This window comes from Lynx rufus, unplaced genomic scaffold (genome assembly GCF_022079265.1).
Source record: "Lynx rufus isolate CCGP_SWC_20201006 ecotype Redwood Valley unplaced genomic scaffold, mLynRuf1.p SCAF_4, whole genome shotgun sequence".
Classification (NCBI taxonomy): Eukaryota; Metazoa; Chordata; class Mammalia; order Carnivora; family Felidae; genus Lynx; species Lynx rufus.
Window position 1 is genome coordinate 35,088,202 of NW_025814856.1, and position 23,457 is coordinate 35,111,658.

Sequence of the window (23,457 nt, forward strand, 5' to 3'; positions counted from 1 at the left end):
AAACAGTCCCTTTCAGTGCCTCTGGACGCTGTATGTAACTCGGTAGAGTCAAATACTATTAAATTGTCATCACTGTCAAAAAGAGAAGTAATAAGTTTTTCTACCTGAGTCATAGTTAACGACTTCTACAATGTGTAACACAAATCAGAGCTTCTGTTTGTCTGCTTTCCCCCGAAATGTGTGTTTTCTGAGATTTCTGGCTGTGAACGTGAGGCACAGTCTCATGATATAAATAAGTATATACTTTTATTATCACCTCTCAGCGAAGCCAATAAAATATCAAGATGACAAGGGCCAGATTCTTGGCTCAGGTGAGGTATGTGCACGGAGGAAACTAGGAAGCTCTGTCTTGTTCTGGTTCTCCCTGGAAAGCGTAGATTTGAAAGACCATATTTCACGGGTGAAAGCCTCGGAGAGTCTGCCTCCCTAGTTACCATTAAACATATTTATAGAAGTTATTTAAACACTCTTAAGGGAGTAATATACTACTTTTACTTTAATCATCTTAAAGAGTAATTTATTAGTCGGATTAGGCCGCATTAAACCACACCAACTCACCACCCCCAACTCTGATTGGCTCATACAACAAAGGTTTATTTGTTCATCTGGCAGCATGCTTGTTGTGGTTCAACAGTGGGGCTGTGTTGATAGACGTCACTCAGGGACTAGCATTACTGGGGGAGCCACCATCTAAAACCAAGGGGAGGGCAAACTCTGACACAGACATCCTATCTGCTTTATACTGCCAATGAGCTAAGCATGGCCTTTACCTTTCTAAATGGCTAGAAAAACTCAAAAGGAGAATATTTTGTGACCCATAAATATTGCACGAAACCCAAGTTTCAGTTTCTATAAATAAAATTTTTTTGGCATACAGCCACACTCACTGGCGTAAGTATTGTTCGTGGCTACTTGCCTGATAAAATAACAGAGTTTGGTAGGTGCCACAGAGATCAGGTAGCCTACAAAACCAAAAATATTTACTATCTGGACCTTTATAGAAAAAGCGTGCCGGGGCGCCTGGGTGGCGCAGTCGGTTAAGCGTCCGACTTCAGCCAGGTCATGATCTCGCGGTCCGTGAGTTCGAGCCCGCGTCGGGCTCTGGGCTGATGGCTCAGAGCCTGGAGCCTGTTTCTGATACTGTGTCTCCCTCTCTCTCTGCCCCTCCCCCGTTCATGCTCTGTCTCTCTCTGTCCCAAAAATAAATACACATTGAAAAAAAAAAATTTAAAAAAAAAAAAAAAGAAAAAGCGTGCCGACCCCTGACCTAAAATATTTTGGGTTGGGGACACCTGGGTGGCTCAGCCGGTTAAGCCTCGGACTCTTGGTTTCACCTCAGGTCATGATGTCACAGTTTGTGAGTTAAAGCCCCAGGTCGGGCTCTGTGCTGATGGTGCAGAGCCCCCTTGGGCATCTTTCTCCCTCTCTCTCTGCCCCGCCCCCTCTCGTGCTGCTTCTGTCTCTCTCAAAATAAATAAATAAACTTAAACTAAAAAAAATCTATTTCTGGGGGCGCCTCGGTAGCTCACTCTGTTAAGCGTCCGACATCGGCTCAGGTCATGATCTCACGGTTCGTGAGTTCGAGCCCCACATCGGGCTCCATGCCGACAGCTCGGAGCCTGGAGCCTGCTTCGGATTCTGTGTCTCCCTCTCTCTCTGCCCCTCGCCTGCTTGCATTCTGTTTCTCTCCATCTCTCTCTCTCAAAAATAAAATAAAACATTAAAAAATTTTTTTATATATTTCTGGTTATCACACCAGCAAGAAGAGAGCCTTGGTAAGTCTTGCATAGGGAATTAAAAACTCATCACAGTAGTGATAAGTCACTTTCATTAATACAGAAATAGTCACATGGCCCCACTTCCCACAAGGCGACTAAGAACTACGCATAAGTCCGGGAGGAAGAGAGCCAGAGAGAGTCATTTAGCACTCCTGCTGGCTGCCAGGGCTAAAACTAATAACAGCAAGAATATTAATAGGAGGAAATTGCATTTTTCTTATACTTCAGGCACTGATCCAAGTGTTTTGCCAGTGTTTACTCGCTTCATAGCACTTCACAACAACTTCATCCTGAAAGTACTGTTATCTTCCCCATTTTACAGATGATAAAACTAAGAATGAAAAGCTTAAGTGAAATTCCTGAGGTAAATACAGTTAATCAAGGGGGAAGGCAGTATTTCAACCCAGTCAACAGAGCTCCAGAATCCCATCCAAACACTGGACTCTTACCATCGTACCATGTGCAAACCCCTGGGACTCACAGAAGTGCCAGCCCTTGGTACGGTAGAGACCACTCCCTGACAAAACCCTTAATTGTAAAGTTCAGTAGATGCAAAATGCTACTTTTTATTTTTGTGGGACAGATTTCCATAACGCCCGATAATTCAGGTAGGATTGTGTGTTGGAGATTCATGTGGTTTTCCTCCAGATACTGAAGGAGGAACTTGTAGTTTAAAATCGCTTTCTGACTCAGCAGGGGGACCCCCTGGTGGGCATCAGACCCTCAAGTAAGATCACTTCTTTCAGAGGAGAGTATTTTACAGCCACTTTCTTCCTGGATTAACTCAAGGTGTATCTGTCTTCCTGTCTTTGCTTCTCGGCCATCTCAGGAATGTTGTCGCACCAGAATTTTTGTTGTTAGCGTTGTGTAGCTTGTGGAAGACATGTCAAAGAATACAGTCATGGCTTTGAGGTGATAGATTTGGAGTCATTCTCTTGCCTGCTTTATTTTGTTGAGTATACTTTCATGTTTTCCTAATGGAGTTTATGTATAATTACCACCCGTGTTCCTATTAACATCCATTATACTTACCTGTGAAGGATAACGGAAGAATCTCATTTTAAGAGAATAAAACAAGTGTATAACTGTTGTTGGACTTCCATCTCAGAGAGTATTCCTATCTGTATACCATTAAATAAATGCCGGGAAGAAACCCAAATAGAAAGATGAATAAAGACATAGGAGCAGATAAGATTCAATATAGACAACATATCAGACCATCCACCATTGACAGGACATTCTGGAGCCTGCAAGGCAAATTCTTCCATTTTTCACCCTTTCAGAATTCTCTTCCTTTATCAAAATTCTTGTGAGAAGTAACTGCCTCTAGTGTTGTCTTTAAAACTGGGTTTCGTATTTTTATGTTTGCCATAAGAATAATGTTAGCTTTTATTTATAGTATGCTTACTGAGTGCTGTTTGGTATATTAATACACAATTTCTAATTCTCCTGATATCCTGTAGAGTTGGGCATTTTCTTTATGAAGGACCAGAAGTTAGAGATTACGATTTGTTCCTAGTTATCCAGCTAGTAACCCATATTGCGTTATTTGAAATATTTAAATATTAATGTATTCAACCTTTAAGGTCAGTGTTTCACGTAACTTTAGGGGAATTATTATAATATTATAATCAGAGGAGTTGCTCATGTAAAATGAGTTTGCCTGTCTGTTTGCTAAAAATTGTTGCCCTATCATTCCCAGCCTGGAAGGCTAGCAATAGAGAAGAAAACCTGGTAACCTACCACCTAGCTGGACTGGTGATTTTGGTTTAGGCAAAGGACTTGGGGGGATCCAAGTGGGATTTAGATGAAGAAAGTTGTACCTTATAGGGGACCAGTGGACATAGCTACTCCTCTAATCCTCATTCCCTTTTAACTCTTGCCTTCATCAAAATAGTGGAGAGGCACCAGCGTGGCTCATTCAGTTAAGCATCTGACTCTTGACTTTGGCTCAGGTCATGATCTCACAGTTCATGAGTTCAACCCCATCTTGTGCTCTGCACTGACAGTTCAGAACCTGCTTAGGATTCTTTCTCACTCTCTCTACCCCTCCCCTGCTCACTCGCTCTCTTGAAATGAGTAAATAAACTTAAAAAATAGCAGAACACAACTTATTTATTTTACATCCTCTGACATCCAAACCACTACTGGGGTTTGCCCTCTCTAATGCTATCCAAGGCATCCCTGCTGGAAAAAGAGTAAAAGTTGTGTAGTATTTAAAGAACGCTAAAGACTGAAAGGTGTTCTTATAAGCTCATTGGTACATCTTTGGGTAAAATTTGTTTCCATGTTGTTAGAGAAGTTCTTAAAAATAATTTTTGCAGTAGAGTTTCATCATATCCTATGTGTAAGCCATTTTCTTCCTTAAAAAAAATAAATAAAGGAGAAATCTTGGGGGTGGGTGATAAGTGCATTGTAGTATTTCATTACTTTTAGCAATCTTGTTTTAGGGGAATAGCGGGGTCTAAATGTTTCCCAGTGGCCCTGACTGGGAGTAGGGATACAGGTGTGAGGAATGGTCCATGTTAGTGAAATGAGGGAAAAAATGAGAAGGGTCACATTTTTTCCCAGTAATAATCCTGATTCCAATAGTATTATTAAGAGCAGAATGCCTTTCAGAGCTTACTCCTAATGACGTATTATTATAGCTGCCTATACTTATTTAATTCTTATACTCTCTCATAGTCCTTGGAACAACTCTATGAAATTAATGCTATTATTATCCACATTTTATAGACAAGAACCTTGAGGCATAGCAGGCAAAATGATCTGAAGCAGCAGATCCAGGACTTGAATTTTGGCAGCCTAGCTCTAGAATCTGCGATCTTATTCATTATGCTGTATTGCCTCAAACAGGGCTTCCCAGCCCAGAATTTGTTCTTTTTTCTTCCATTCATCTGTCTTCTTTGTACCCCAGAGCCTTAGGAGGGAGGAGATGGTAATTTGTTTAATCTGAAGCATAAACAAATCAAGCAGCCATTTTGCCCTCCTCGACCAAAACATGCTTAAGGATCCATTAGTGTCTCTCTTGTCAGTGATTTACAGACGAAGACACTTGGAGCTTCCTTCCAGTCTACTGGGTCAATAAAGCATTTTTAACAGAGTCTTAAATATGCATTTCTGACAGCCACTACCATACATTCCAGGAGAGCTATTTATAAGGTCTTGATCAAGAAGCCCTATAAAAGTGAATCTCAGAAAAATCTGTGCTTTGTCTCCTACGTAACATCTTTTAAAGAAAGGAACCATTTGCAATGAAATGAAAATGGAAGGATCTGAGTAATTATGTCTGTGTTAACATTCCTTGCTATGTTTTATTCATTTCCTCCAGAAGTTGCCCTCAACTATAAGCAGATATATCCTGGCTTAACTCTTAATGAGGACCAAAGTTTTCTTACGGTTATTATTATTTTTTAAAGTCTGTGTGTTTATTTTGAGAGACAGGGAGAGAGAGGCGAGAGAGTGTGTGCGTACATGCAAGCAGGGGTGGGAGCAGAGAGGGAGAGGGGGAGAATCCCAAGCAGGCTCCACACTGTCAGCACAGAGCCTGATGCAAGGCTTCATCCCACAAACTATGAGATCATGACCTGAGCCGAAATCAAGAGTCAGATGCTTAACCGACTGAGCCACCCAGGTGCCTCTCTTATGATTACTCTTAATTGCGATTTCATTTTCCAGTCATTTTGCTTAGAATAATAAAAAGCTTGTCTTTTGTACGTTTTTGGCACTACCCCAAACCAAAGTTCCAAGTAGATTTTTCTAGAAGGTATATTAGGTCATTTCTTTGCAAAAATTACATCTATCACTCAAGTTTGTTTTCTTAAAAGATCTCATAGTGAATATTCAAATAGGAATAGGTCCCCCAGAGATGATTAATTTATATTAGTCTTTCTTCTTTTCCCTTATTTTATTTCCTCTTTTTTTACTTTCTCTCTCCCCCTCACTTTTTTCCTTCCTTCCTTTGTTCCCTCCCTCTCTCTTTACTCCCTTCTTTTCTTCCTCCCTCCATTTTTTTCCTTCTTTCCTTCCTTCCTTCCTTCCTCCCTTCCCTTCTTCCTTCCTTCATCATTCAATCATTTAGCAAAAGTGATACTATTATTCTAGGCACTAAGGATAAAGAAGTAAACAAGATGTGGTCCCAGCCACGTGGATGGAGTATCTAGCCCAATAGGATAGACACATAGTGAACCAAACATTTTTATTGGGAGATACACTGCAAAGGAGAATTTAGGCTTGCTAAGAGATCATACCATGGGGATCCAAAGCTAGGCTTTGGGGAAGAGATTTATTCAACAAATGTTTACAGACCAAACCTGGACCAGATTCTAAGGCAAGTACTAGGGATAGGGTGATAAAAAAGAAAAATTGCTACCCTCACCCTTTATAGGAAAAGGAAGACATCATTTGAAAATGCCAAAATAATACTTTGGGATATTATTGTGGGAGAATTATGTAAGGTTATAGAATCATATAGCAGGGGAATCTAACTCACTGTATGGTTCAAGGATACTTAAAGATGATCCTAATGATGAGTATGGGGGGCAAAAAAAAAAGAATAAAATAAAAATATAGTACAGGGTTTAGACTTACAGTCTCTCTCTTTTTATTTTTAAGATTATTTTCTTCTCTTGTAACTTTGTACTGTCCCCTAGCATTTCCTTTCCCAGAAAACCCAGTGTCGTGATAATTTTGAATTACTTGGCTATGCTTAGTCATTGACATTAAGCCATCAACACCAAAATATACTAGTGAATGTCAAATTGCCTGGCAGATGAAAAGGATTAGACATAGCATTTTCCCATAAGTGCCCATTCTTAAGTGGCTGACCCAGTTTGTAGCCCAGAGCAATCCAGTTGCTTGGTATGAGCACTGTTAGATGACCATTCCAGGAGCAAACCCTGTTTTATGATGGCAGCCTTCAAGTTTTTAGCCATCTGCTTGCCAGTCATTTCTAACCTCATCATCCCTTTCATTCTTGACATATAATTGTCATCAGTGGGGACTCTTTTTAAGAGAAATGTTACCCTTAGCAATTCATCTTCTTTGTGTTTCCTCACATGTGCAGGGGAAGACAGTGATGTATTGAGCTGGGAAGGAGGGATCATTGCTAGGAGCATATTGGGCTTGGCATTTTTTTCAACTTCTCCAGCTCAGAGAGAGTTGCTGCTGCCAGAAATAATCTTGAAATGCTGTCTTTCCCCCCCGTTTTTGGATATTAGCAACTTTCTCTTCCTGTTAAAAATAGGTTTTGATAATGTACTCAGAGGTCTGACAAACACAAGAGAAAAAGCAGGAGAGAAAGTGGAGAGCTGACCCATAGAGCTTCGCTACAGGGGGCTGCCATTGCCACTGGGGTGAAATGGACAAATGGAGTGAGAAGCAAGGCTCGCATTTAGAAAATTTGTGGGAGAGGAAGAACTGAGCAATAGATGTTCATCTAACACATCTAACATTTTGGATTGACCCATGTGAGCCGGGTAATTACTGCATTTACCTTCTAATCTAAAAGAACTAGGAGGCCCCTTATGAAGTACAATTTAGGATATGAGGCTAATTTCTTTTTTTAATTTTTTTAAAGTTTATTTGTTTATTTGAGAGAGAGAGAGTTGGGAGAGGGAGAGGGAGAGAGAGAGAATACCAAGCAGGCTCTGCACTGCCAGCACAGAGCCAGCCCTATGTGGAGCTCAAACTCATGAACTATGAGTTCATGACCTGAGCCAAAACCAAGAGTCAGACAGTTAACTGACTGAGCCACCCAGGCAAACCAAGGCTAATTTCTTATATTGTATCTTAGATGTTTTCCCATGGACAAAGTCAAGTGATGATACAAGTAATAATCTGGAAATTTCTGAATAGTACAGAAAACCTTCCTACTGTTCTTTGTGCCCCATTCTTTGCTATTAGCTAATAGGTTACCTCATTGTCTTATGTGCTAGATCTACAGAATGCTGGGTGAAATCCAGGTAAAAAGCCATTTTCCAGATAATCCATAAGCAAAAAAAAAGGGGGGGAAGTTCAATTTGTGGAGCACTTAAATGAATGCTGTGAGCAGCGATAGATCATTTTGAAATCATTTTGACTTGGACTGAGATAGAATTTATGAATGGATTGGCATTGGCACCAAAGAAAAGTCTGAAAGACATTTACATGATAAATATTATCATTATGAGTTTGCAATAACCTTGGCAGTTAGGTTTGAAGGGACAGTTAACTAGATAATCTTTAAATCGCAGATAAAATAGATTTAAAGGGACCATTTTCTAGTTTCTGGAAAGGGTTATGACAAATCTTACTCTTCCTTTTCATCATCAGGGACAAACCTGAAGAATATTTTGGTTTGCAGTCCCCTTGTTCAAGCAGCCAGCTTGATAGAAAAATTCTATCCCTATGGTTATAAGAGAAGTTCAGAATTTTATTTCATTTCACAGGATTTGATCAGCTTCTCATTGTGTCTTGGGTAGACCAAAGTAAATGTGGGTTCCTTATATAGCCAAGAAGTAAAAAACACATAGAAATTGGGAGGGGGAAGTTGATCTTACAATCTTACTATACACTACTACACCAAAGGCATCCAAGCTTGTCAAGAAACAGTAAGTTACATATTATTTGGCTGTGTAAAAATTCATGACCGGCTCATACTAATCATTCATTTTGTTCTATCACCCATCTGTCCATCCATCCAATAATATTTATCATTTGATATTAGCTTTAGGGGGCTGATCATCAGCTAAACAAAGTTGTTTCCACTTTTTCCTTTGCGGAAGCATTCCTTTAAGGAATGGATTCTTGGGGTGCCTGGGTGGCTCAGTCGATTGTCCAATTTCAGCTCAGGTCATGATCCCAGGCTCATGGGATCTACTCCCGTGTCAGGCTCCATGGTGAGCGTGGAGCCTGCTTAAGATTCTCTCTCTCTTTCTCTTTCACCCTCCTCTGCCCCTCTCCCCCTACCCCATCTCAAATTTAAAAAATAGATTCTTGTACTCAATGTCAAAAACAACTAGAGGTGCTTCTCGTTGTCTCCAGTAGAAGTGAACCCTCTTAAGTAATTCGTAGAGCCCCTAAAAGCATAACTTAAAAACTTACAAGCAAAAGACTAGAGATACAAGTGAGCCTTTTCCTGTCAAAGATCTAATATTTTTATTTTGTCAACCCAAGTCATGGGACCAGGGTTTCATGGTCTGGATAGATTAACTTGCTCTGGTTGGCTGTGGCCAGGTCAGTCACAAATATAAAACTTTGGAGTCAGGAGATTTGGGTATGACAGGTCCAATAAGATTTTCTGAATTTTAGGGTCCTGTGGGCTCCAGAACCTGGTTGCATATTCCACATTGGCTTACCTAAGCAGTCAGTGTAAAATGAAGCTATAGTTCAAGCTGTCAAGATCAGGTGAGCCTGTTATTTAGAGCAACACCTCTCTGGCTTCCTGTGTGCAAATCCATCATCCATGAGCCTGTGGAAGACGTGGTCTGGGGTCACTGACTTTATACACAAGGTTTTAATGCAAATGGAGCACTTGTCAATTCCCAGTCTCTGAGTTCTCCTCCCCTTTGCACAGAAATGTCAGCATGTATGCCCGAGTGGGGCTAGCGAAAGAGCACTGCATATGGGGTCAGAAGATCTGGGCTCTGGTCCACACGCAGCCAGATAATAGTTATCTGGGTAGTTAAAACGTGGGCTACTTTTTTAGCTGCTCTTGATCTCAGTTGTGTCCCCTGTAAAATGGGGGTAATCATAACCTCATTGGGCTCTAATAAGCATATAGGAAATGGAAGATTTATAATGTGTCTATCATGGTGTCAGGAAAATAGTAAGTACTCAAGAAATGGTTAACTCCTATATTCCTATAGTTATCACCTCTACTTATGTGGCTGTGCCATTTGCCTGGTCTAAATCTGCCTCCTCACTAGAAAATCAGCATAACAATAGTCCTATTTCTATCTGTGAACTACTTTGCAAGTAAATTGAAATATGCACTTAAATGTTTAAGAAGTAGACAATAAGGGTCCTTGTCCTTGAGGATATTATATTCTGAGGGGGCTGGGGGGCATATAGACAATAAGGTAAATAAATAAACAACTTACAGCAATTGAAAGTTACAAATAGTCTGGAGGTGATGAAGATAAGGACATGGAGCAAAATAAAGGAGATAATGAACGCTTTCTAAGAGAATTCTGATTTAAATAGGGTAGTCCAGTGAAACTCTGAAAAAAATGACATTTGAGAAAAGATGTGGAGAGAGTAAGGGAAGGCCCAATAGATTTGCTAAAAGAGTGTCCCAGGTGGGGCATAGTTCAACTTGTCAAGAAGAAGAGAAGGTGCTTCTTAGAGCAGTGCCTCCCTGAGTTTAGAGTAACCCTCAAGAGGGACCACACCTACCATTTGGAGGCAATAGCTTGCAAGACCAGTGTCCCTAGAGCAGAGAGATGGAGGGAAGGATAGGAGCAGATGAGGTCAGAATATAATTCGAGGAGGAAGCGTGAGTTGGATACTTAACCTTGATAAGCTTCCTAAACGTAGCTTCAGACTTCCTTTTGCAAGAACTTCCAAAGAATGACAGCTTGTGACAGGATGCAAAAAAGCACTTTTGGGGTCCAGCAGGCCCAAATCATGCTTGGGTAATTTGGGACATGTTATTCAACCTCTCCGAGTCTCAGTTTTTCATCTCTAAAATAGGGACAAAATCTTTTATAGTTGCTGCAAGGTTTGTCAGTAATGTGGGTAAAGTGCTGAGGACAGTGCCCAGCATCCATCCAATCGGAATCCAGTCAATGTCAGTGAGCACTTAGCTGGTGCAGAACTGTTCCTTTGGCTCGTCTACAAGAGTGTTGGGAGAGACTGGCTTTGGGCCTCCAGTGGCCACCTCCCTGTCCACATTATTTAATTCAGGGCAACAATCTGAATTGTTGATGATTTGGCATGTCTGTCGCTGCCTTACCTGTAAATCAAATGAGAGTCAAGATCTATCCTAGAAGCTTTTCTATGGCTTGTGCTATTTTTATTCATAAATGTTGCTCTAGTCTTCCATTAAAGCCAAGTGGTGACTTAAACATTGGTGGTATTTTCATAAAGTGTAGAACCAGCTATTACTGAATTGACTGAGGGTACTTACAACTGACAATTACAAGTTAAAGCAACCTAATTGCCCTTATCTGGGTGAAAGAATGTAATGTGTGATTAGCCCTATTGTTTCATTAACTCTCATCCCAATGAAGGGCTTGTGGTGACAGTGAGATGCTCTTCCCATGATCCAAGTTCAAACCCCCTTATTTCCTGCTCAGAATTTTGTATTGGCCTTATGTTTCTTCTGCTTTGCTACCTTGCACTTCTCCAATTCCTCCCTAACACAGCAGCCAGGATGGTCAGTCACTCTTGAACAATATCTAGATCCTTTCAGTTCTTGGCTTCAAAATCCCCATTTGTGCCTTGTTTGAACAGAATCACACTGAATACTCTTTCTGGAGAGGGAAGATCTCTCCAGTTTAATCCTGGGTTTAATCGGGTCCTTAGTTCATCTACTCTAAAATATTTTTTTAATGCCCCGACCAGCTCCTTAGAGAAATGAGTAGTTATAGGACTGGGCAGGAAATATACAAGATGAACCTGAGGCATCTTGTAGAGTCAGAAAGTGAGAAAGTGTTCAAAAAAAAAAAAAAAAAGGTGAAGGGCAAGCAACATGGGGAGACAGAACACAACAACCAACTGAAGGGACTCACAGTGGCCAAAACTGGAGCATTCTGAGCAAGAAAATAAATAATGTAGTGTTGGGTTATAACCCAGTGTATAAAATAAACATCTTTGAATCCATACTGATATGAATGATTAAGTAAATAGATGAAAAAGAAGAGACAAATCTGTCATGCACAATTCCCAGTAATCTTAGTAGATGCCTCAACCTCACAGAGGTGGAGCCTGACTCTCTACTCCCTAAGTGTGGGCTGTACATAGTGACTTCCTTCCAAAGAGGACAGTATGGAAAGGCAAGGAGGAGAGTGATGTTATCTGGAGGGAATCTGACCAGCCCTGCCTTAGCCAGGTGATCAAGGTCAACATCAAGAGTGGTAAGTCATGCTGATAGTATGTGCCCTTTACCTCTGTGGTCTTCCTCCAGAAACGCATAACCTCAGTGTAATCATAAAAAAAAAAAAAAGAATCACATAAATCCCATCTGAGAGACATTTTCCAAAATACCTGAGCAACACTTCTCAAAGCTATTAAAGTCCTCAAAAAGGAAGGACTGTCTGAAACTATGATAGAGAACTATCATAACCAAGAGAAGCCTAAGGAGCTATGACAACTGAATGTAATGTGGCATCTTGGAATGCACCCTGGAACAGAAAAGGACATTAGGTAAAAACTAAGAAAATATGAATATAGCATAGACTTTAATTAATAATAATGTATCAGTGTTGGTTCATTAATTGTAACAAATACAGCATACTAATATACGATGTTAGCATTAGCAGAATAGAAAGAGGAAATAATAGGGTGTGGCATATGGGAACTGGCAGTATTATCCTAACAAATTTTCTATAAACCTAAGACAATTCTATATTAATTAAAACGTGGTTCTTGGGGCTCCTGGGTGGCGCAGTCGGTTAAGCGTCCGACTTCAGCCAGGTCACGATCTCGCGGTCCGTGAGTTCGAGCCCCGCGTCAGGCTCTGGGCTGATGGCTCGGAGCCTGGAGCCTGTTTCCGATTCTGTGTCTCCCTCTCTCTCTGCCCCTCCCCCGTTCATGCTCTGTCTCTCTCTGTCCCAAAAAAAATAAATAAACGTTGAAAAAAAAATTAAAAAAAAAATGTGGTTCTAAAAAAAAGTCTGTGACCTTTCACATTAGTGAAATGCTTTCCCTTCATCATAGCCTGCTGAAGTTCTCCCTTTCAACTCACAACTTAAGAAGCCTTTCAATAATTTGGCTGAGTGAAATAAGTCAGTCAGAGAAGGACAGATACCATATGCTTTCACTCATATGTGGATCTTGAGAAACTTAACAGAAGACCATGGGGTAAGGGAAGGGGAAAAAAATAGTTACAAACAGAGAGGGAGGGAGGCAAACCATAAGAGACTCTTAAATACAGAGAACAAACTGAGGGTTGATAGGGGGTTGGGGGAGAGGGGGGAAAATGGGTGATGGGCGTTAAGGAGGGCACTTGTTGGGATAAGTACTGGATGTTGTATGGAATCGATGAACCATGGGAATCTACCCCAAAAACCAAGAGCACACTTTACACATTGTCTGTTAGCCAATTGGACAACAAATTATCTTTAAAAAATAAAATAAATAAATAAGTAAATATTTTGATACTCAAAAAAAAAAAAGAAGCCTTTCGAATTCTTCAAAAACAAATGGGTCTCCCCTTTGGCCTATATCCACAGAAATTGCTACTTGCCTTATGGTGTTAATTTTAGGTAATGAACTTCCTTCTTCATTCATTCAACCAACAATTATAGTGTACCTACAGCGCTTGTTGACAGTAAGGCTAACCTGGGCCCTGACCAAGCTTTCAAATTGCCTGCGGTCACAGACGCGTGGTTACAGTTGTGTGAGGCAATGTGTAGGGTGCTAAGAGAATGAGCAGTGGCAGCAGTGAGGACGCTTTCTTAAAGGAACTGACCTTTGCATTTAGTTCAGAGAAGAGTTCATGAGTGAACACATTTGAGTTGTGGGTGGAGGGTGGAAGGATAGGGAGTAGGAGGAAGTATTCTAGGACACACCATCTTTGCCCAGTCACTGAGGCAGAAAGGAGGAGGAAATTGCCAAGGAAATATAATATAAATGTGACCTGATATAGTCATAGGTAGCATATATGGACATTCGGCCGTGTGTCAGGCTCAGTGCTCACCCCTCTACGTGTGTTATCTTGGTGTGCACTCATGCAACCCTTTGAGGCAGGTGTTACTATTTTTACCATTTTACAGATGAAGAAACTGAAGCACACAGTAAGAGGCAGAGCTGAGATGCAGACGAAAGCCGGCTGGCTCAAAAGCCCGAGCTCTTCCTGCCATTGAGAGGAGGTAGAATTAGTTTGACTTGAACCAGAGATCCTTTTGCTTCTTTCCTATTAAACCAGGGTTTATCAACCTGGGCACTCTTGACATTTTGAGAAAGATAGTTCTTTGGTGTGGGATCTACCCTGTGCATTGTGAGTTGTTTAACAGCATCCGTGGCCTTCACCTGCTGGATGTCTGTAGCACCTACCCTCCACCAGCGATGACAAATAAAACGCCTTCAGACTTCACTAAATATCACTGGTGGAGAGGGCAAATAGCAAAATCACCCCATCCCCAGCCCTGCCTTGAGAATCATTACATTATTTTGTGGGTTCTCAGGGTAGGATGGGGCCACGTCTTAAGTCTTTCCTGATTTCTGTCTTACTTCCCTCCTCTCCTTCTCTCCAGTGTTTCCTAAGTGCCCCCTGTGTATGGGCTGAACCCATGTCCCTAAAAATTTATCACACAGTGACTTGTATATAGTGGTTGCTTAACACATACTTGCTGAATTTATGCCAACTGGATCCTAAATGTTACGGGTCCATTCTTGTCAAATAAAAAACATTCTTCGTAACATAAAACTTGATACTGGGGAAGTTAATTTCTGGTTTCTGGGTACTTGGAGTACCTTTAGTGTCCCTGTAGAGCTATCCTACAGGCTGGCAAGACCCACCTGAATGCTCACCAACATTTAGACAGACCCAGCAGTGCACCTGTTAAGAACCTAGTGGAGAGTGACATACATTAGGTTGCCAATAAATGTTGAATGCATGGCTGACCTGTAACAATTAAGTGAAGCCATATGCCTAGCTCTGTAATTTGAGATGCCATTTAAAGCACATACCTATTTTCTCCAGCAATTCTTTCTGTCATTTTTTGGATGAGATCTGGATTTGGGAAATGACTCCCCAACTAGATTTTCTATTCAGCCCCCTTGAGAGTAGGCGGGCATTGGGCGGGAGAGCTAATTTCTGGGCAGTTTTCCTGCCACCGCTGGTTCTGTATCACTGGAGTGTCAGTTGCTTGTCATTAAGCGGGAGCTCAGAGAATTCTAAATGGAAAGATAACATAGGATTGAGCTCCCCAAATATAATGCATTTAAATCAGATAGACTCTTTATTTTGTGTTAGCGCCAGGCATTCCCTGGTTCACCGCTTCTCAGTATATACAGCCCGGAATCGTTGCCTCTTGAGCACTATTCATTGGTGGTCTTTGGTGCATTTGAAGTATAGGGCTGTACTACCTGTCTTCTGCAGGACTGCACGTACCTACTATAGAATCTTGTATACATGTGTGTATCGATGTTACAGAGAGAGGGTGAGAGAGAATCCCACAATAATTATACTTCCTGGAAACTTTTTCTGTAATTTCTTTTACTCTCCCCAACCCCTCCACGTGTACCCCCACAGGGTTTAATGGCCCCTGATTTATTTCTAATCAGTGTCCCTCTTCTTTCTATCTTGCCAGAAGGAGGGACATGTGAAGTGATAGCTGCACACAGATGTTGTAATAAGAATCGAATCGAGGAGCGGTCACAAACAGTAAAGTGTTCCTGTCTGCCTGGAAAAGTGGCTGGAACGACAAGAAACAGACCTTCCTGCGTCGATGGTAAGTGGCCAGTTTTACATCTATCCTTAGGTGTTTATGGAGGTGTTCACTGCGCATAATAAATATTTTTTGTTTCATCTACGGTTCAGGATAACGAACAAGGTGCATCCAAAGAGTTAGACGGCTGTACAAATGCCCGTCCTCAGCAGACTTTGAATTCTTGTTTCTCTGGCTGTGGAATTGTCACATAGCTCTATTTTAATGTTTTCTTAGAGATTAAGGTACAGTAATTTTTCAAGTCAAGAAATTGGAGGGTCCCATTCATTTGGGAAGTAATGTTAGATGAGGTTATACATAATGATGATGGTGACGATAGTACTAAAGATAACAATACCTAACATTTACTCAATGCAAATATAACGAGCATTTACTATATGCCAGGCACTGCTCTGGGTTTATCACATGCATTCGTGAACAAATAGAGATGCTTTGAATGCTTACGATATGCCAAGCAGTGTCTTAAACACTTACCATGCATTATCTTATTTACACCTCCCAACGATCCTATAATAGTTCCCTACTGCTGTGTAACAAATTAGCCCCTCAAACTTAGCAGCTTTAAACAGCAAACATTACCTCACAAGTTCTGTGGGTCAGGAATTCAACTGAGCTGTGTGTGACTGGCTCAGGGCATTTCATGTAGTTGCAGTCAAGATCTAAAGGCTTGACTGCTTCTGGAGGAAGGTTTTAAGATGGCTCACTCACAAGACTGTTGGCATGTGGACTCACTTCCTTGCTGTGTGGTCCTCTGCAGAGGAGCTCAGTGTCTCACAACATGGCAACTGGCTTCCTCCAGAGTGAGTAATCCAAGAGAACAATATAGAAGCCACAGTAACGTTCTCTTTCATAATCTGACCTCAGAAGTTACCCTTCATTGTTTCTACAATATCATATTGGTTAGTGAAGTCATCTCCATTCAGTGTGGGAGTGAACTATCAGGACTTGAAGGCCAGAAGACAGGGATCATTGAGACAGATACATTTTTCCTCCCATTTCAGACATTAAGAAACAGAGGCTTAGAAGGGTTATGTAATGTTCCATTGGTCCCATGGCTGACAAGTTGTAGCTTGACTGACTCTTAAGCCTAGAGTAACTAACTGTAATACCAAGTCTTGGCCACCGTCTTTAAAACAACTTTGTATGTCCTAATAGTTGAGCCAAGGCTCACAAGGACCACAAATATCTCTCCCCATCTTTATCTTTCATAATTTTAGAGCCAAGTGTGAGGTGATGTTCAAATTCTTCAGTAAGAAAATCAGGACTCAGAGAAGTGAGTCACCTGCTCAGGGTCACACAACAGCAATTAGACCCTGAATCTCTTGGCTTAGGATCCCTGGTTGTACCTCTAGAATGTAGACAGAGCAGGACACCTTCTAGACTGACTTGTGTTATTTATTTTCATTTTTATGTGGTTAGAAAGAGAAACAAACTCAAGCTACACCAAGTAAAGTTGTTTTTTAAGAAAATAAAAGAATCCTGGGGAGCCCAGTTATAGGAAACCTCATGGGATTCAATTCATAAATACTTCAAGTGGAAGCCATCTTGTTTTCTTTGTTCATGGGACACACATTTTTCTGATCTCTGTTCTCCTCATTTTTCTCCGTGTGAACTGGTTCCCTCTTCCAAGATTTTAGCTTTTGAACCCCCATAGCTTAGGAGCTGGCGTCAAGTTCTTATTTCCATGGTGCCAACTCTGATCTCATGGGGATCACAATACAGCCCAAAAATACTTGACTCAGTTCCTGTGTTTTAAATGTGTTCTCCAAAAAGACGAAACATACCTGGCTCAGCCTGGGTCACGTGTCAACCTTTGCCCAATCAGCCATAGCCAGAGAGCCGTACATGTGGCACGTACAGCTGCCCATCATGTACCAAGCTTTCCTTTTTTCTTTTTTCCAAAGGATGTGGAGAAGCCAAGTTTGGAAATATACTATGATCAGTAAGTTCTCAATTAAGGCATTTTCAGTGGTCATTTGGCACTATTTGGAGACATTTTTTGGCCTAGACATCTGTTGCAATTATGGGGGTACTATTCACATCTGATGGGTAGAAGCCAGGGATGCTGTGAAACATCTTACAGTGCACAGGCCAGCGCCCACAGCAAAGTATTATCAAGCCCCAGACGTCAATGGAGCTGAGGTTGAAAACCTGCGCTATGATTATTTATTTCTTGTAGATCGCAGTCAACACGGCAAGGTACCTCCAGTGCAGGAAAGGCAAGCGGCTAGACTAGAAATGCTGCTTTTCTTACTTGCAGGAGGAAACTCTTGGCCCTTGAAGCCAATAAATATTGTAAAACCGTGATAGTTTCTCACATTGTCTGCCAAAGAAAAAAACATCGAGTCTGTTCGCTATAAATCTCCATTTTGTTTCCAGTTCATTTTTATCTCTAATGATCTAGAAATAGAATTGCCTTCAGGATTTGGATGTAAGACACAAAGAACAATACATTGTTTATGCTGGCAGAGGGGGAAATGGCATCTGGCCCTAAGTTTCTATGAGAAGTTAAAGCACATGATGGTAATATTTTGTCTGTCGGAACAAGTGTGCTTGACTTTGGAAACTCTGAATCCTTTAAGGTGGTAGGTTCAGGCAAGAGGGCTATTAGTCCCTATCTTCCAAGCAAAAGTCTATAAAATATAGAGTATTCTATAGGATCAAGCTGATGATTTATATTTTCTAAAGCATTCCACTCTTCCAACATCCTTGACTCCGTTGGCGCGTCAGAGTAAAGTCTACATGTTACTCTGGCCAACATTGTTTTTATGGGGGTGCCTGGGTGGCTCAGTTGGTTGAGCTTGGTTTTGACCCAGGTTGTGATCTCATGGTTATGAGATTGAGCCCCATGTCAGGCTCTGCACTGAGCCTGGAGCCTGCTTGGGATTCTCTCTCCCTCTGCCCCTCCCCTGCTCCTACATACTCTCTCTCTCAAGATACATAAGTAGATATTAAAAAATTATTTTTATGGGCCAAATCTCCTCATGCAAATTAAAAATGAAGCATATATATAAACTAATAATCATTCCAGTGTAGTTATTACGATCACGAGCTGTGCCATTAGACAGACATGAGTGGAACTCAGCTACACCAATTACTAATCGAATTACCTTGGGCAAGTCACATACGCTTGTTACTTGTTCCTTAGCTCTGAAATGGAGATGGTAATTGTTTCTACTTCTCTAGTTTGGGATGAGGATTAAGGAAGTCAAGTGTTTTTTGCATAATGTCTGATTCCCATGAAGTGCTTGCAGAATGATGGCATCTGTTTCCTGTCTTACTAATAAGTGTGGGTAATACTTGGAAGAACACATTGCTTCACAAAGTTGTGCTTCATTGTAATCAAACACGGTAGCATTTTAGTGCCAACCTTTTCCTAAAACTGCTTCTCACTGATTATCCTGGAGATCACTAATGCTGGTAAGTCATCTTCAGGAATTCAAGTTTATTATAGGAATTCTGAAAACTACAGAAATAATCCATACCTTAAAATCACACAGGATATTATTGCTCAGAGATTATCATTACTTTGTAAGAAAACATGTATATGTCCCCTTTGGCTTAACCCATTACTAAAAAGAAACTCACGTGGTAGGTATTTTATTGAACTAAAATGTTACAGTGCTTTTTATCAACAGCTTGTCTCCTTTAACATGAGGTGAACGTTTCCCAATTTAAAACATATTCTTCAAAAACATTATTGTTAATAACTACATGGGGCTTCGGAGGTGGATATAAATGATTGATCTATTTCCTCCACTTTGGCATATTTACAATGTTTGGCACACTTCTCTAAGTCTAAAAATGGATGGAAACCAGCTTCTCCCCATAACAGTAGTTGACAACCCATACACCATATTTGTCCTGAATATATTCTGTTGTGCATAGTGCATTTCCCATGTAAGCGTTCCAATTGCTGTTATTTACTTTCCTCTGAAATTACAGGTCACTTGCCTTCCATAGCATTTTCAAAACCCGACAAACAGCTATGATTTTAAAATAAGCATATATTGTATTATTCAAAATCGGAGACCAGATGATTTAAAATGGGACATACATTTGCAGCGTAATCTTAGCAACTTATTCAAAAGTAGAATATAGGATATTGGGAAAAAATTTTAAATAGTGGCCTTTGAGTTTAAAAAGTATATTCTATCACCTAATAAGTGAAAATACCAAAAGAAACTCTCAACACTAACATTCACTCAATTTTGTGATATGTATAAAGACTTTTTAAAGTGTCATGCTCTTGGATTTGTGCCTAGCACTTTTCTGACCAAATATTAAATCATTACACTCTGATTCACACCCTCATGTGTCTTGTTAAGTATTCTCTAACCCAAAAGGAAGGCACCTTCCTCACTATCATTGTTAACAATAATAAAAATAATGGCGGGGCGCCTGGGTGGCTCAGTTGGTTAAGCATTTGACTCTTGATTTCATCTCAGGTCGTGATCTTAAGGTGGTGAGTTCGAGCCCCTCTTGAGTTCCTTGCTGGGCATGGAGGTTGTTTGGGATATTCTCTCTCTCTCTCTCTCTCTCTCTCTCTCTCTCAAAATAAATAAACATTTAAAAAATTAATGGCTAATATGTTCCTGAAGGCTCACCATGTATGTATGATTCAAGTCTTTCAAGTCTCCGTATTCATTTAACTCTAACGCCAACCCCTGAAGGTGTCTCCTTCTCTTACTTCCCTTTTGCCTGTCAGAAAATTGAGGCACAGAGATTTTGTGACTTGCTAACCATCACGCAGCCAATAGTGGCAGAGCCAGAAATCCATCCCGGGCTGTCTGACTCCAGGGCCCTATTTACCAAGTGTGGGCAAACAAGGATGTAACATAAACACACGTTCCCTTCCAAAGCCTTTCTTGCGAGATACCAAAATCTCTAGGTGAGAAGAGCGGGGAAGCCCAACTATGTGCAGACTTTCAGAAACATCCAGTCCTTTGGACCATACCTGCCCCTTCCCTTTCTGTGTCAGAGAGGATTGATTAATTGCCCTTTCTAAGGTTGTAGTCATTGAGCAATTAGAAGCATTTTTATAAATAATGATTTCTGTTCTATGGAATGATTGAAGTGTCATGGAGATGGGGGAGTGGCATAAAATAACTATTTTATGGGGAATTTTTCATGTGGTTTTCTCTCTTTAGGATTTTATTCTCATGCACTGTAAGTGTGAAAAAAATCAAGTACTAGTTTGTAGAGAAGGGTTTTTAATTCTCTGTAGATTTTGGCATCAATCTTATTAAGAAGAGTCTACATGATAAGTTCATAGGCCTTTCCTTTTCATTCAGTGTGAATTCTGACCATTTCTATGACTGATTGCTACAAACATTGTCTGCTATTGTCATCTTTTTATACTGGATACCAGCCAGAAGCGACTAGCTTACATCACAGAACTTCCTAACTTTGACAGCTATGGAAATCCCAGATTTTTTGTTTGTAACTAAGATTTGTGTACAGTTAATGTAATGGAAAAGTAATCATATTCCTGCCTATTTCTGTGAAGACAAAAACCCACAATATAAGATGACATTTTACTGCTGGCTCATCATACATAACCTTTAAGATAAGAGCAAGCAAGAAAGAAAGATACACAAATATTCAGACCCAGAAAAACAGATAGACTTACAGGGAAGGAGACAGACAGTGAGAGAAGACATACAAAGAGGGACAAGGAAAGGGGGAGTCAGAGAAAAAGAGGTGTAAAAGAGATATGAGACCATGAGTGCTTAGAAGGTATATTAAACATCTACCTATGAAATAGCTTTATTCATTTGTCCAAACAATTGTTAGTATTCACTCTCACAGTTATGACTAATTTTAACAAAATGAAATCTACTTGGTAGATTGAGACTTTGAATGTTTTTTTCAAGTTGCATGATAAGAGATTCTAGAACCAGAGTATCTGTAAAAATAGCTTCTGGAGATTGCTTCTTTAGAAAAAACATGATAAAAGTTTCTTGACCACATACCAACATATTCCCTACAGGCAGCCACGGTCGAGAAAAAGGTCTGATAACTGAAGGAAATTTGAAATTCAGCAATAGTTTTCTGTAGAATGTTATGAAATATATATGAGAAATACTGCATATAATAACCCCTTCATAGCCATTCAAAATACGATAGCATATTAAAGGCTCTGAGAAGTTCTGTAGACAAGAAACTTGTTCAACTTTGACCCATTATGTCCCAAACTTCCTTAACTAGAGAACCTTTTTCTGTTCAACACTTATTCATATCCTGTAGACCCAATGTCCCATGAAACAGACTTTGGGCCATGCTGGTATGGACGTTATGGACTATGTTTTTGTTTTTGTTTCCAGGAATTCCTCTTAGGTCTTTTGAGACTGACTAATAATTTCTATGCCAGTAGCTCAGTGTTTTTCCTAAGACTGGCTAACCAAGCATCGCACAACGGGTCTTGGTGGTATGTGATTTATAATATCTCTGTGACATGTCGGGCTCAGCTGCAGTTTGGAAATCATCTAGGGACCTTCCAGAGCAAACATTGTATGAAAAAGCTTAAGCCCTTATTTTTATTCACAAATATTAACCGTTTTCGAGAACAAGGGAAGATGACCTATTTTGGTTCCGCCATTTGTTACTTGTCCACACAATGAAATACGAAGATAATGAATTGCTGTGGTGGATCGGGATGGCACAGCAACAGTCTGTGGTCCCTTCGTTACTGTCTCTGTTCGAAGCCTGCTTTGTTCTTTCAAGGCAGACTCCAGCTTGTTTAATAGATGGGACGGTGAGCTCAGTTGGCTTCATCAAGGAAGCATTTCTGAAGGGAGATCCCACTGCCAACATCAAGTTGGCATTTCTGAAGGGAGATCCCACTGTTATTGAAGAGGGTCTACTAAAGGATCATTAGTAAAATTGTGGCACATCTAGGTATAATTTCTGAATTACATACAAATTTGCTTTTGCTCCCCTACTTGGCACCTAGTCCTGCCCAGGTACGTGAGGGATCCAAGCCTCCATTAGCAAGAGGAAGGAGAGGAAGGATACAGAGGAACTGACAAAGCTTTTTGTACCATCTGATAAAAGGTCTGTCCCTGTGTTTGTTCCTTAGCATAATAAAGACAACAGAAATTCAGCTTTCAGGTTTTCCCATGCTTCCTTTTTTTTTTTTGTTTTTTTTGATGTTTATTTATTTGTGAGAGAGAGAGAAAGAGAGCGCGACAGAGTGTGAGCAGGGGAGGGACAGAGAGAGAGAGAGGAAGACACAGAATGGGAAGCAGGCTCCAGGCTCTGAGCTGTCAGCACAGCGCCCGATGGTGTGGGGTTCGAATCCACAAACGGAAGGTCATGACTTGAGCCCAAGTCAGATGTTTAGACGGAGCCACCCAGGCGCCCCAGATTTTCCCATGCTTCTAAAACTAAGAGTGGATATCATTTTTTTTAAAAGCAGCAGTTGCCAAATGGCAGGCCACTGGCAGAAACTACCCTCAGACCTATTCCGTAGGTTGGCAGAGTGATGGGGAAACCTGACTGCGTGCCTTTCAAAGGGACACTCCAGTTTTTCCTGTGCCTCTCCATTTTCTATTACACACCTGGCTGTGGCCCTCTAATGTGACCTGCCTGATCCCTGACGATAGGGGAATCCATGCTTCCTGCTGAGAGTCATTGCCCTGCTATTCTCATGAATAAAAAAATTAATTTTCTGGGGAAAAAAACCTGCTCTTTGATATCAAAGTAATATACATAACTTGGCCTAAATAGAAGTGTACATACACAAAAACAGCAGAGAAAGGAAGAGTAAATCCCCTTCTCCCCTTTCCCACTGAACCTCTCACATCTTAATTGCCAGAAGCATCCACTGTTACCAGCTTTCTGTGCATCCTTAGAGAATATATCCATGCCCCCGCAGGCCTGTGGATAACACATACATACAACCTGATAAATCAGAATGGTGCTATATAACTGAAACATTGGTCTGTATTTTTTTAGCATAAGAAAATATCTTCCAATAGTTGTCTTTCAGTGAAAGAATGGGCGGTACACATGGAAAAGATGTTCAGCATCACTCAGTGGAAGAAATGTAAATTAAACTCTGAAATGTAATGTTTCATCAA

At 40.7% G+C, this 23,457-nt stretch overlaps 1 protein-coding gene across 1 annotated transcript in view; it reads left to right on the forward strand.

The window, feature by feature from the left end:
• The window catches only part of TAFA1 (TAFA chemokine like family member 1), a 507,254-nt gene that overhangs the window by 369,898 nt on the left and 113,899 nt on the right, over positions 1-23,457 (forward strand). Inside the window, exon 2 of the mRNA XM_047097687.1 lies at positions 15,236-15,376. Coding sequence (XP_046953643.1) covers positions 15,236-15,376 — 141 coding nt within the window. The remainder of the gene's footprint in view (positions 1-15,235; positions 15,377-23,457) is intronic.